The sequence below is a fragment of the Castor canadensis genome, chromosome 12, assembly GCF_047511655.1.
Source record: "Castor canadensis chromosome 12, mCasCan1.hap1v2, whole genome shotgun sequence".
Lineage (NCBI taxonomy): Eukaryota > Metazoa > Chordata > Mammalia > Rodentia > Castoridae > Castor > Castor canadensis.
The window spans coordinates 1,181,002-1,194,228 of NC_133397.1; the positions used below are offsets into that span (position 1 = coordinate 1,181,002).

The 13,227-nt window shown below is 51.6% G+C and overlaps 1 protein-coding gene across 17 annotated transcripts in view; it reads right to left on the minus strand.

Moving 5' to 3' along the window:
* Myt1l (myelin transcription factor 1 like) overlaps window positions 1-13,227 on the minus strand; it is a 414,622-nt gene that overhangs the window by 21,791 nt on the left and 379,604 nt on the right. For all 17 annotated transcript variants that reach the window (XM_074049071.1, XM_074049083.1, XM_074049072.1 and 14 more), the window contains 2 exons: window positions 10,440-10,523; window positions 9,002-9,223 (listed from right to left, as the gene is read on the minus strand). In XM_074049071.1, coding sequence (XP_073905172.1) covers window positions 9,002-9,223; window positions 10,440-10,523 — 306 coding nt within the window. The remainder of the gene's footprint in view (window positions 1-9,001; window positions 9,224-10,439; window positions 10,524-13,227) is intronic.

Below are 13,227 nucleotides of genomic sequence, written 5' to 3' on the forward strand. Positions count from 1 at the left end.
CCACGCAGTGTGACGTACAGTTGACGGGTGTGCTCCCATCACTCTGCAGGGACGAGAACTGAGGGTGTGTTCAGTGGTATGTGTGGAGGTGGCTGTCTCGACCTTGGGGGTTGGGGGGCTATTTTTGGTTTAGATTCTAAGCAGAGAGTGAATCTTCCTGTAAGTGAACTTCAAGAATAGCTGAGCATCAGGCTGCACTTGTCAAAGGCGTACCATGCTAGGACTGTACTCGCTCCTGGGCACTTGATCTCCACTCAAGCTTTCAAGTGTCCATCAAGGACAGTGGACAAGGCAGTTTCTCCACTTTAGGCAGGAGGACACTCACTGGAGGGAACTGTGTGGTCATGTGCCCAGTAGACACTCCTCAATGTGTCTCCACAGTGTCAGAGGTGACAAGCAAGGACAAAGGTGTTGAAGGTCAGCACTGGCCTGGACCGAAAGCACAGATTCATCCAAGGGCCAGCCCTGCCCTTGAGCAAACCTTGGCAATCAGGAGCCTGAGCATGAGATGGTGGCCTTTGGACCTCATGCTGGATGTGGGGCAAGATCCAGGCCAGGAGGAAGAAGGATTGTCCTTCGTGGGCCAAGTTCTGGAGGAGGTTACAGGAAGTCTCACCGGGAGCTGCTGCTTGGTCCTTCTCTGTGAGCCCTGTTGCCTGAGTGCGAGGATGGTCTGCTCCTCAGTCTACCCATGACTCACTGTGCGTCCATCTGGGATAAACAAGTCTTCCCGTGCTGTTCTCAAGCACAGGAAACAGTGAGAATCTCAGGGTCCAGACTGTGACTCCTGGGCCTCCTGGGAGAGGCAGCCCCACAGTGCTGCCCTGGCCATGGATCTTCCTGGAAGTGGGACTGAGCACGGGGTTGCCCAGAAGAGAGGTATCAGAGGGCTTCAGCTGTATCTTAGCTGCCACGTTTTTTATTTGTTCCACTAATTTTACCATCATTTTTGCCAGAACCAAGAAACATGCATTGCCTCTGGGAACATTGTTAGGGGTGAAAATTAGAGAAAAGTGAAGAGCTTCAAGGCCAAGACTGTAAGGACGCCGGTCCAGAGGCAGCAGGGAAGATGTAGAAGAGTACAACCCTGAGTCCAACTGTGGCTGTAGAGTCTCCAGGAAGCAGAAGAGAGAAAGGAGCAAATGGCGCCCAGATGCTGGGTCTCTGAGGAGCCCCAGATGTGGTCATATCATGGACAGGTGGGAGGTGGAGAGATGGAACTTTTGGGTAGGAGGAGCCCAGGCTTGGAGCCCAGGGTCTCCTCACTGTCCAGGACAGCCCAGGGTGCAAACAGCAGGGTGCTGGAGAAAAACCTCAGATGCCTACCTCCTGTGGACCAGAGAAGCCTTCAGGCTGGGCATAGGGGAAGGAAAGGAAGAGTCCGCATGGCTGATGGTCAGACAGGGACAAGAGCCCCTCAGAAGTGACCTCCTCGCTCTGTGGTGCAAATGTGGAGAGGTCCCAGGTTGACCTCCATAAGCAGACTGTGTTCTTGTCAGACAGTGGAGTAGAGGATAGAGACGGGTTCGGTTCCAGCAAATAGATACAGTCGTGGAATTTGTACACGTCATAATACAAAGCATATTAAAAATCGCTGTGCTGCTGGAATTGCACTATTTGCTTAAGAGACAAGTGACATTGTGCTGGTCAGAAGTCCAGGACCTATCAGAAAAGCTGAATTATTACCTTTAGGTCCACACTAATTATGACAACTTCAAGGCTGTTTTTTTTTTTTTTCTTTAACATTGTTTATGTTTATTCTTTTTTTCTCATTGTTGGTATTAGAGTTTGAACTCAGGGCCTCACACTTGCTAGGCAGGTGCTGTATTCTACGACCGGAGCCATGCAACCTGTTCTTTCTGCTTTGGTGAGTTTTGAGATAGGGTCTTGTCTTACGTCCTGGCCTCCCTGGACTGTGATCCTCCTGTTATGGTTAGTTGGGATGACAGATAGGTGTCCACAACCATTGGTTGAGATGAGGTCTTGCAAACACTTAGCCTGGGATGGCCTCAAACCACAATCATCCTGATCTCTGCCTCCTATGTAGCTAGAATTACAGGCTTGAGCCACTTTACCTGGCCAGCTTTTTGTGTGTGTGTGTGGGGGGGTGTTAGGGAATCAAACCAAGGACCTCACACATGCTAGGCAAGTGTTCTACCACTGAGCTATAACCCATCCTGAACCTTGAGTTTTGAAAAGATAAGATTCCCCTCCTGTTTACTGGAGTTACAAGCGATCTTGTTTATTTGTATTATTAACTTTTGTTTGTACTTTGATCTTCCCTATAAAATTATAGCAGGCTGAGTTTTGGAGGGCAGAGGCAGAGACTAAGTTGGTATTTTTATTTATGTAAAGATCCTGGCACGCTGAGCAAATACTGCCTCTGTCCTTGGAAGAATTCTGAGGTGGCCCCTAAGCTCCCAGGTCTGGGGCCCAAGCTTGCACTGCCCCTTTCCCAGAGTGCAGGTGAACATGTGCCTATGCTGGATGGTGAGGAGACGTGTTTAAGACCCCATCTTTGCTGACTGGGGCACGGCCAAGCTTGCAGGTTGTGGAGGGACAGGCACTGAGTATGTGAGGAGCTCCATTAGCCTGGAGCAACCCCTATGAACAGCCAGCAAAAGCATGACCTGAATTCTTCAAGGTCAAGGAGCTGGTTCGGACACGAGCCTGAAGGAGCTTTGAGGTAGAGCAGAGCTTGGTGTGTGCAGCATGCAGAAACTGAGCTAAGGACCAGGTGGTACTTCAGAGCCCTAACCAAGGAACTAATCTAGGAAACTTGCATGGTGCTCACCTACCAGATGCTGGCCCCTTTACTGCCCGACTTTGAAGGCTCTTTTGGAGCCTGAGAGCATTCACTCCACATTTGCCATTGCTGATGGGGCCCTGGGGAGAGCAGGTGACAGTGAATGTGAAAGTGCTACGGAGGAAAGCCTACCCAAATGAAGGGGACACTGGGCCAGATGCTCTATTACTTCAGGAGGAGGGGGCTGAGCAGATGTGACCTGTGGCTTGGAACTTTTCATGAGACCCTGTGGATGCACAGGGCAGGACAGATGCTGGATCTGAGCATTTCCCTCCCCAATGGTTTCTGTCAAATGCTAGAAAATGGAGATGAAAGGAAACACAGCTGAGTGTCTTCCAGGAGAAGCTACAGAGGTAGCACTGGGCATGGGGCTGCCAGGGGGCCTGATGTGGACCCTCTGCTTGGGGCATCTGACCTAGGGGTGGAGCTGATCATGCATGGGGATGGAGGGGTTGCTTTCTCAGCATCCACGGCTCACCCCAGGGCTGACTGAGCCCCATGCTCACCCCTGGAGGTAACATAGCAGGAGGGTTGTCCTCAGAGGTTCTGGGCCCCTTGGGGGCATTCCAGCCCTGGCTTAGAGAATGATTCAGTGGACAACACCTGTCTAGCCTCCCTTAGCAAGCAGACAAATGTAGAACTGAAGATGGGAGCTTGGACCAAGCTCAGGCACTGCCTCTGTGTTTGCTCTAGACATGGCACCCTGGTCACAGGTTGATGCTGAAGGACTGCTGCTGATATGAAGGGGAGAGGTCAGTGTCCAGGGAGGGCAGGGAGAGGTCAGTGTCCAGGAAAGGCAGGGAGAGGCCAGTGTCCAGGGAGGGCAGGGAGGGGCCAGTGTCCAGGGAGGGGCAGGGAGAGGCCAGTGTCCAGGGAGGGGCAGGGAGAGGCCAGTAACCAGGGAGGGGCAGGGAGAGAACCTGGTGGGGGTGTTCCAAGGCAGCCAAGCCCCAGGGATCTGTCCACAGCAGAAGTCAGAGTTCCTGGATACAGGAATGTTACTTCATGACACCGTGGAATCTGGATGGATCATCCAGCTTTGAACACGGCCTGCTCGGTGTCCTTGGTCTGCATGTGTGGTCTGGACAGGGTAGCTGCATCTTCTGCATAACAAGGATGGGGAGGACCCCCGTGTCAGCAGACAAGGACACATCTTCATGGTGGGCCCAGGGCAGTGTTTGTCCCTCGAGAGAATTGGCTGGGGAGGAGATCCCCTTCTACTCCAGTCATGGCAGTGATCTGTGCTCTAAAGCCCAAAGAACCTAGCAAGTAGCTACACGCTCCTGGTGAGTGGCTGTGTCTGGGGTGGAGGGGCTGCGCTGTGGGAAGATGGGCTATGTTTGCAGATAGACAAATTCATGGACAAGGTCAGCCCTGGTTCAATCCTGGCTCTATGACTTACAGGCAGTGAACACATGGGAAAGGGACTTGCCCTCTGCCATCGAGCTTCCTCATCTCTGAAAAAGGAACTGCACAGATCTCAGGTGTGTTGGTTGAATGTTTCTCTGCGTTTATATAAAGCTGTGTGCTCAGCCTCATAAGCAAGCAAGCACAAAGTCTCCTCTCCTTGGCCAGGCAGACTGCACCTGCTTCCCGTGTTCCCTCATCTAGGGGCGCTGCCTTCACCTGAGGCTAAGGAAGTGCTGCCTCTGGACCTGCCCTGACTGTGCCCTGACTTTCCTGCACATACCCTCTCCTATGCTATCCAGGTTTGTCGTGCCAGTGAGAAGCAAACTTGTCCTCTGCAGGAGTCAGCCCCAGTGTTTGTGACAGCTAGAAGCCTCACTGACTAATCCTAGGTTGAGTGAGATGATGGATAAAAATGACTCCAGAGAAGTTCCCAATGTGGTGACGTGGTTGTGCCAGGGTTCTCTTAGGAAATGTGGAGCAAAACAAACATTCCAGAAAGAGTGCATCCTCATGTGTAATGGAGGAACTGAACAGACAGACTGACTTGCACGCCCAGCCAGAGAGGCCTCAGAGGGTCCAGGAAGTGACTCAAAGAAAATGTGCGCTGGTTAAGGCCTCTGAAAGACACCACACACTTCTAAAAATATTTGAGTCTTAGAGTTAGACTCAGTGGGCTTTAATTTTGGAGAAACTTATTAAATTTACTTCAGTGGAACAAGAACTGATGGCAAAGGAGACTCCAGTACACAGCTGTTCTTGGTGTCCACAGGACTGGTTCCAACCACAGCAGATACCAAGCTCTGTCCTTGTCAAGTCCCTCATACAAAATGTAACCCTCATACATCTTCCGTGTGTTAGGTCACCTGCATCTTCTCACAATACCCACTACTACATAAACGCTGTGGAAAGAGTTGTTACACTGCATTGTTTTGGGGACAATGACAAGAAAAAAGTTGGAACATACTCAGTACAGTGCTTTTCTCTGAATATTTTCAATCTGTAGTTGGTTGATTCTTTGGATGGGGAACCCATGGACACTGAGGCCAGCTGTCTTCACACTCAAGGAAGTAGATTCCATATGTAAAGAAGGCTCCCCCCACCACCATGGGACCCCATATGCATGCCTTCAGGCTGGCGCCATATGCCCACCTAGTCCTGGCCCCAAGCTCAGTTCAGTCCTGGGCAGAGCCTTTCCTGCTTCTGCCCCCTCCCTCCTAAGTCCTTTTGCACATACCTAGTGAAGCACACACTTGTGAGGCACGCACACCTGCCGTAGTATGCCAAACTACGGTTAGGTCTTAGGTCCTCAAATCTGCGAGGTGGGAGCACACAGCTTTTTTTTTTTTTTTAATCTTGAGCTATCTTTAGCCCTTTTCCAAAATGGATGGGGCTTTTGACCCATGAAAACATTTTGTGCAGACCCAACCCAGTGCCATGGGTGTGCAGGAGTGCCAGCCCCACCTGTGCACACACAAAAGTTACTGGAAGCCTGAAGGGCTGTAATGATTTGCTCAGGTGAAGAGCAGAACTCTCCCCCTTGGGTGACCGGGTCCTGGGCTGCCTGCTGTGTTTGCTTTGAAGCCCTCACGTGAGTTGGTGGAGTTGCTCATAAAGATGGCCCCAGGCAGCCCCCTCTCTGCCTTACCTCCCTCCATCTGCTCAGTTGCTCATTGCCTAGGGCAGATCTTTCTCTATTGGTTTACTCCTCTCCTGGCTTCCAAGGGTGTGCATCCTTGCCTGTGGCTTTTTGATCTCCATGGAAACAGGGCTCCATTGGTTCCTGCTCGCCCTCTTGTGTCTTTGATTCCTTTCTCTCTCCTCCTGTCCTGTCCTCTCTTGTCCCCATGTCCTTTCCAGCTGCGGCTCCTCCCCTCTCATCCCGACTTCCCAAGGATTACTTATACCACTGTAGCTACCTTGACAATGTCCACTGACCTTTGAACTCTCTCAGTCTGGCTTTAGGTTTTGATCCCATCCTGATTCCAGCCCTCCATGAAATGACTCTGTTGACTTCCCAGGCCAACACCCTTCCAGTTTTGGAGCCCCATAATCCTTTTAAATGCTTGTGGGCCTTTCTGCCGTGATTCTTCCTGTGAGTGTGGCCTCCTCCTTGTGCATCTGCCTCATTGTGGTGCCTGGTCTCTGTGACATTGCTGCTTTCCCAAGGCCAGCCAATGTTTCCTGGAGGTGTCTTGGGCATCACTCTTCCCATCCTATTCCTGGTCCTGGTGAGTTGTGGGCCAGGTGTGAGGGGATGTCTCTCTGGGACGTCTCCATTCCCCACTCCCATTTCTGGTTGCCTGATGAAACTTTCTATTTCAATGTGACACAAAATCTCAAAAAAACATTGAAAATGAAACCATCATTGCTTTCCTCTGCTACAGTCTGAATGTGTGTGTCCCCAACAGCCCCTGACGATGCCCTCATCCCCAGGCAGGTGCTAGGAGATGGGGCCTCAAGAGAGGTCATTAGAGTTCAAGGAGGTCACACAAAGTAGGCTCTGGGCTGATGAACTGGTGTCCCTAGAAGAAGAGGGCCCCCATGCCCTCTCTGCTGTGTCAGGACCTAGTGGGGAGGTGACCATCTACAAGTCAGGAAACGGCCCTTTCCAGCAACCCCGTCTGCTGGGGCCTGCGTCCCAGACCTCAGCCTCCAGAGCTCTGGAGTTTCTGTGGTTACTCCGCCCAGCCTACAGCAGGCTGTTACAGCAGCCTGAGCTCACTAACACACACCTTTGCCAAAACTGAATTCCTTTCCCAGATCCTGGACTTCCAGTTTCACTGTCCTGCGGTACACAGTCCCTGGCACTCTTTTCCTCTAAGACTCGTTCCTTGGGCTCCCGGTTTTGCCACCCAAACATTTCTCAATTCTTCTATCCCTTTTGCAGAAACGCAGACCCGATGCTTTGTTTAAAGCCTGCAATGCACTGTTCTTCCCTACGGTGATTTGCATCTCACCGGCAACACTCAGCTAGTCTCGCTTGCCCCAGGGACTCCTGGGAGCCTGTCCTGCAAACGCCAAGGAGACAAGCTATCTCTCCTCAGAGATCCTCGTGCCTCGGACAACTTGCCAGTTCATTGAACCCTTTCATATCGGTGACTGCTCAGTGGTGCAAGTGGTTTCATATGAGTTGGCATCCACTGGTCTCCAGCAGGTCAGGGAGCTCCAATTATGCCCACAAGTAAAAGAAAGTCTCTGCTTAGCTCTGTCAACCATGGGTACAGCCCTGGGCAGGAAGTCCGTCTGAGGTAACTGAGGTGCCCTCTCCGACTCACTGCCCCATAGTGAGTCCTAATGCCCAAGGTGGAGCCTCAAGGTCCTCCCCAGTGCCTGCTGTTGTCTCAACTGGCATTAATGTGGGGTCAGGTCACTTCATGCCCTGGATTTCTGTGGCCTGTAGGAACCTGGGGCTTTGAAAGAGGGGTCTTCTGGGCCCTGGGGTGATGGCAGGTGATGCCAACATGAAGGCCAGGTCACAGAGCCCTAACTGAGGTACAGATGGATTTCCACAGACGAGCACAGGGTGTAGAAAGTGGTCTGGTCACTCTGAGCCTGTGTGCTGAGATTGTACTAAGTATGTCCTGTGCCCCAAGATCCTGTGAGCTAGGGAAGGTGGGATGCATGTCTGAACTGAATTCCATGTGGCCAGAGTCCCTGGCAGCACACACTTTTGCAGAAAAGATACAGAGGAGATGGGCAGGTGGGACCCAAGTAAACACCATCCACTCACATCTTGTATTTGCTTCTTAAAATCAAATGGATAAAACCTCAGCAGGAGGGAAGCCCCCCAGGAGGCAGGCCCTCTGCAAGAGTGCTCAGTCCAGTCAGGAATGCCGGGCCCTCAAAGCCACTCAGCTTCCATCAGGGAAATGCACCTTGGCTTTCCTTGTGCAGGGTTAGAAAACACACCTGTCCTCACACACCACACAGGCAGGGCTTTAGAGGTTTTCTTTTAAAATGTATTTATACCACTTGAATTTTCTGCCTGAGCAGGAATTTCTTTAATAACTGAAAAAAAATCATCCTTAACCATGTTAAGGCCCAGTGAACACACCTTGGTCCTCTAGGTCTGCATATCATTGTCTGTTCATTCTGCTCAGGTGGGCTTATCGATAGACACTAGAGCCTCGTGTGTGATCCAGGCTGAGGAGCCAGGGTCAAGCAGCAGAGAGGAGGCCTCCCTGAAACACCCCCCACCACTGTGAGGGGCGTTTGCCTCGGCACAGGGTGCCCGGGTCTCCCAAGCTCCTCTGCCGCCCAGATGCACAGTGCTTGGATCTGTCTCCACTCAGACTTGTCACTTTCACAAGGAGCCTGGCCAGAGTCACACCACAGGCAAGCCTCTTCCAGGACAGTCTAATCCTACATATGTCTTTAAATTAGTAAATGAAAATTAATGGGGTCAATGGAGTCTTTGTGGAATTTTTTCCTTTGACCCAGGCCACTATGACAAGTGCTATTTTCTTTCCCACCTGGGGCCTGCCTGCAAATTCCAGTCAAAATAAATGTCCCAGTCTACAGATATTCACGTATGTATGTATGTGTGTGTGATTAAAATTTACTTCTTACTGTGGATCCTGGTAACACTTGGAAACCTCGGTCCTATTATATATGGTCTTTATAAATGGTTGAGGGGGTTTTGAGTAAATTAATGCTCTGCTCATCTTTTTCCAACCCCCTAAATTTTGCTAGCTCAGTGTGCTGCTTTTGGGGGGACTGGACCCTAGCAGGTTCAGCCGTGCTCCCGTCAGAATGCACCAGGGCGGCCGGTAAGGGTGGACTCACCTGCGATGTGTCAGGAAACTGCCGCTGACATGTCCCGATCCGTCACATCCCGGCGTGGGACAGGACATTCCTTCCGTCTTGACCGACTTCCAGGAGAACTGAGAGCCGTTGAGGTACCCATCCTTTTGCCTCTTGGCCGCCAAGGGGCACCCCGAGGCGCTACGGTGTGACGCGTACTTCCCGGTGATGTGGCCCTGACCGTCACAGCCTGGTACAGGACACCTGGGCAGCAGACAGAGCGGACAAGCTTCGTTATCTTTTTGTCGTGGTAGCTTCTATAGCCTGATGTGAATGAAGGAGAAAAAGAACACTCACGCTCCCCTGGCTAAGAGAAAGGAAAAGGAAGGAGAAGAAAAATTGCTAAAAGGCACCACCTAGTGGAGACAGGAAAGATTCCACCCTGGCAGAAATGACCCGCAACAGAGCCAGGCCCTGCTGGAAAGGACCAGGAACCCTGGCTGTGGCAGCAGGTGAGGGACCGTTTATAGAAGATGCCACTTCTGGGACAGACCGTGGCTTTTCTGGTGGAAAAATGCAAGTCAGTGGGAAGGTGTGGGGGTCGATTACCCAGTGCTAATAAAAATGGTGTTTTGTAAATCCATGCTCTCTCCAGGGCTGCGGGCATTTCTGTGTTTGGCTGTGTTCTTGGGAGGCCCTGGCTCCGTGAGGCTCCTGGGACAGAGGGGGTGCAGAGCTCGGGAAATCCCGCTGGGGCTGAAGGTCCGGGATGGGCTAAGCTGTGCCGCCCAGTTTCCTGACACAGGTCTGTGGGGGTGGGGGGAGGGCCCAGACTCAGCAAGGAGGCTGCCTTGCCCCACAGGATTCGAGGCCTCTCCTACCCCAGGCTGGTGGGTTTGCCTGCATTTCTTTTTAAACAGCAAAGTTCATATTCTACAGAATTCCTATGTACTTTGATAAGCTTTATTTTATCTTATGTTTTAACTAAAATGTGTCTCCAAAGGCATGGAGATTGAAATTTCAGGAAGAACCCCCTCCCCCAGGTTTATCTTGTAGGTTTCTGAGACCTGGACACAGCAGGCATTGCACACAGCAGGTGTCTGCTGGGTGATAAGTGACTGTTCAGTACAGGAACCGTGCCAAGTGAGCCTCAGGAAAAGCGTGGTGCAACTGTGTGGCTGTCATAAGCGGGAATGCCAGGAAAGCATCCCCTTTGGGGTTTGGTCTACCATCCGGTACATTGTTCTGGGAGAGGGAGTTTTTTTTGTGATTTTGGTTACCTAGAACATCAGTTTAGTTTTGGACACTGCCTGTAATTTCTCAGCCGATTAGCAGGGCACGTTGGCTTTGGCTTATCTGAGCTAGTGTAGATTTAGTGAGATCTCAGAAGATGCCTGCTGTGACCTGTGGGCTCTTTTTTTTTTGTTCCCACAGTGTCCACTGGCTTCCCTAAGTGCCTCGGCCTCTCTGGCCCTCATACCTGATTGGCTCCTGGTCTTCTTTATCTTCTTTGCTCTGTGCTATTCGGATGCCACTTTTCTTTGCTCTTGGGCACCCTGAAAGGCTGAAGGTGAAACACATTTCAGAAACACCCCATGCTGCTGGCTCAAGCACTTGTTCTTAACCAGTGGGAGGCTGTGACCTGATTCTCCCCTGAGTCTGGGCTTCCAGGGAAGAAATAAAGATCCAGGGAGGACTGTCATGTTAGATACAGTTCCTGTGCCCTCTTAGTGCTTTGCATACTCACTGCTGGTCCCCTTGCCAGGAGGTTATGCGCATGCAGTCAGGAGAAAAAGAGAAAGAGAAAGAGAGAGAGAGAGAGAGAGAAGGGAGGAGGGAGAGAGAGGAAGAGGGAAAGGGAGAAGGAGGTAGAGAAGGAGAGGGAGTGGGAGAGAAAGAGAGAGGGAGAGAGAGACAGCATAGATAGCATGTGTACAAGCAGAGCACCAGGGACAAGCAAGTCCAGCTCCCTCTTGGTGAGCCATTTCTGCAGGTGCTGTACTGCATGAGCCACTCTTCCAGGAAGGGGCGGACTTCAGAAGGACACGGGAGGCCGAGCATACTTGTTCAGGTTTCTACTTTTGGGATATAAAGGCTGTGGACATTTTTCTCAAGGAGATTTTACTTCCCAAGTCTCTCCTGAGCCTCTCCCTCTAACCCATGGCCTCCGTTGGGACAGGCCAGCGTGGCTCTGATCTCCCAGTTCAGAAGCTGCACTCTCTCTCTCCCTGTCCTTAGAGTGTTGTGAGACTACTCATGGCCTGACCCATCCCCAGATCCATCTGTGTGCTGCCCTCTGACCCTCCCCCTTCCCTTCAGACTGCCCATTCTCTCCTGTGTCCACCCTCCCTTCCATATGCTTGACCTTAGTGTGGGTGTCAGGTCAGGACCTCCCCTTGCCCTCTGTGAGACACCCTCAGAGTCCCCTGTGCTCTGTGCTTGCATCGCTCACTGTCACTTGTCCCACGCTCCTCTACAAAACTCATCCCAGGGGTGTGTAAGCCATTATATGTTCGCCTGTGCCCCCAGTTCCTAGCCTTGCACAGGTGCCAGTTAAGCATTTGCTGAGTGCATCAACATGGACAGGAAGAATAAGGGAGAAAGGGATGTGGGGTGTCATTTCTCCAACACGGCTGTGTTCCCTCCTCAGCACACAAGCCTGGCTCCTTTCCCCTCAGTGTCTGGTGCCCTACCAACCCAGGGACTTGGGGTCCTGCTCTCAGGGGCAGCACGCCGATGGTGGGCTGGAAGGTGCATGCTACTCACTTCTTGCCCACCTCCAATGCTTCCTCTGCTGAGCACTGGAGCTCCAGAACCATGGGGGAAAGGCTCGTTCTGTGTCTTAGCACTCTCTCCTGTTAAACATGGACATGAAACCCCACTCTTTCTACAGAATCCTGAGCACGAACTGCATGGTGACTGTGCTGGAGGCTGGCTTGGAAGTGGCACCAATGTGGCACCAGACAGGCCTCTGAAGCCTGACCTCTGCCACCGGAGGCAGTGCAGACTTGGGCAAGTCTCTGGACATGATACTAAGATGACAAGGTGTGTCATATGGAGAAGGTACACAACGACCCCTTCTTTCAGGTCCAAAAAGAAGTGATCCATTTTGTCCGTCCAGCTCTGAGAAAGGACAAGATGCAAAGCAGCTGCCCCTGCCCTGGGAGCCAGTGTTTGGGAAGATTCTCTGCTTCTGGAGCACTCAGGGCTCGGTGTGCAGCTCCCGTCAGCACTGGGACCATCCTGTAGTAAGCAGTGGCGTTTTCCTTCCACTCCATTTATTCTTCAGTGAGCACACTTGTACTCGTTGTACCAGTGACTGAAAACTTTTGTTCCTCCTTCGCTCAACTGGGGGTAACATTAAGAACCCCAAAGGCAGCTTGTTTAAGCAGAATTGATCCCCACTTCCTCTGGTGGCCTCTTCATCTCAGATAATGACGTCACCACTCATGTTTGTCTAGTCCAGGATTGCCGGGCACCCTCAGTCCTCTCCTTCCTTGCCCCAGCTGCCCTGGCAGCTTGACCTCCTGCCCCTCCTCCATGCCTCTCCTGGTTCTTGCTCTTCCCCCTCCTTGCTCCATTCACCTAGTGGAGCCTCCTGCAGGTCCTCTGTCACCTCTGATATTGCCTGGGATGCATTCTTTAGCCAGGTACACTCTAGGCTGGGAGTGGGTAACCATGTAAATGTGTACACACACGTACACACACACACACACACGTGTACATTCACACACATATATACTTGAAAGGTATATTTCAGGTGGAGAGAACTGTTTCTGGCCTAGAGGCCACAAGGCAGATATCACCCTGAGAGCCAGGCCTCCATGCTCACCCTCCATCTACCTGGAAATGCTCAAGGTCCCCAGCCTTTCCCTCCACACTGGAATCTACACACTTAATTGTTTTGTGTCTCTTCCTTCGTGATCACCTGTACCTTGAGGCTAGAAACTTCTCAGTTATCATCCTCCCTGAGCCCCTGGCACACAGTGCGTGCTCAATAGACAGGTGTGGGATTGCCTAGGTTTCTAGAATTTTGGGCTGGAATTTGGGATCGTGTTCTAAGGGGCTGACAACTTCCTAAGCAGAAACTGTCACGATGCAGGGCTTCTTATGTTATATATCTCTATTTTGTTTAAACACTGTGTGAAAATTACAGGTGGCCAGTGTTTTGGGTCGGGCTCCTGTGGTGGATTCCAAGGTGCCAGGGTAAAAGTCAGAATGGCATCATTCACACTACAGTTCAGGTCCCCAAGGAACTAAGCTGCTTA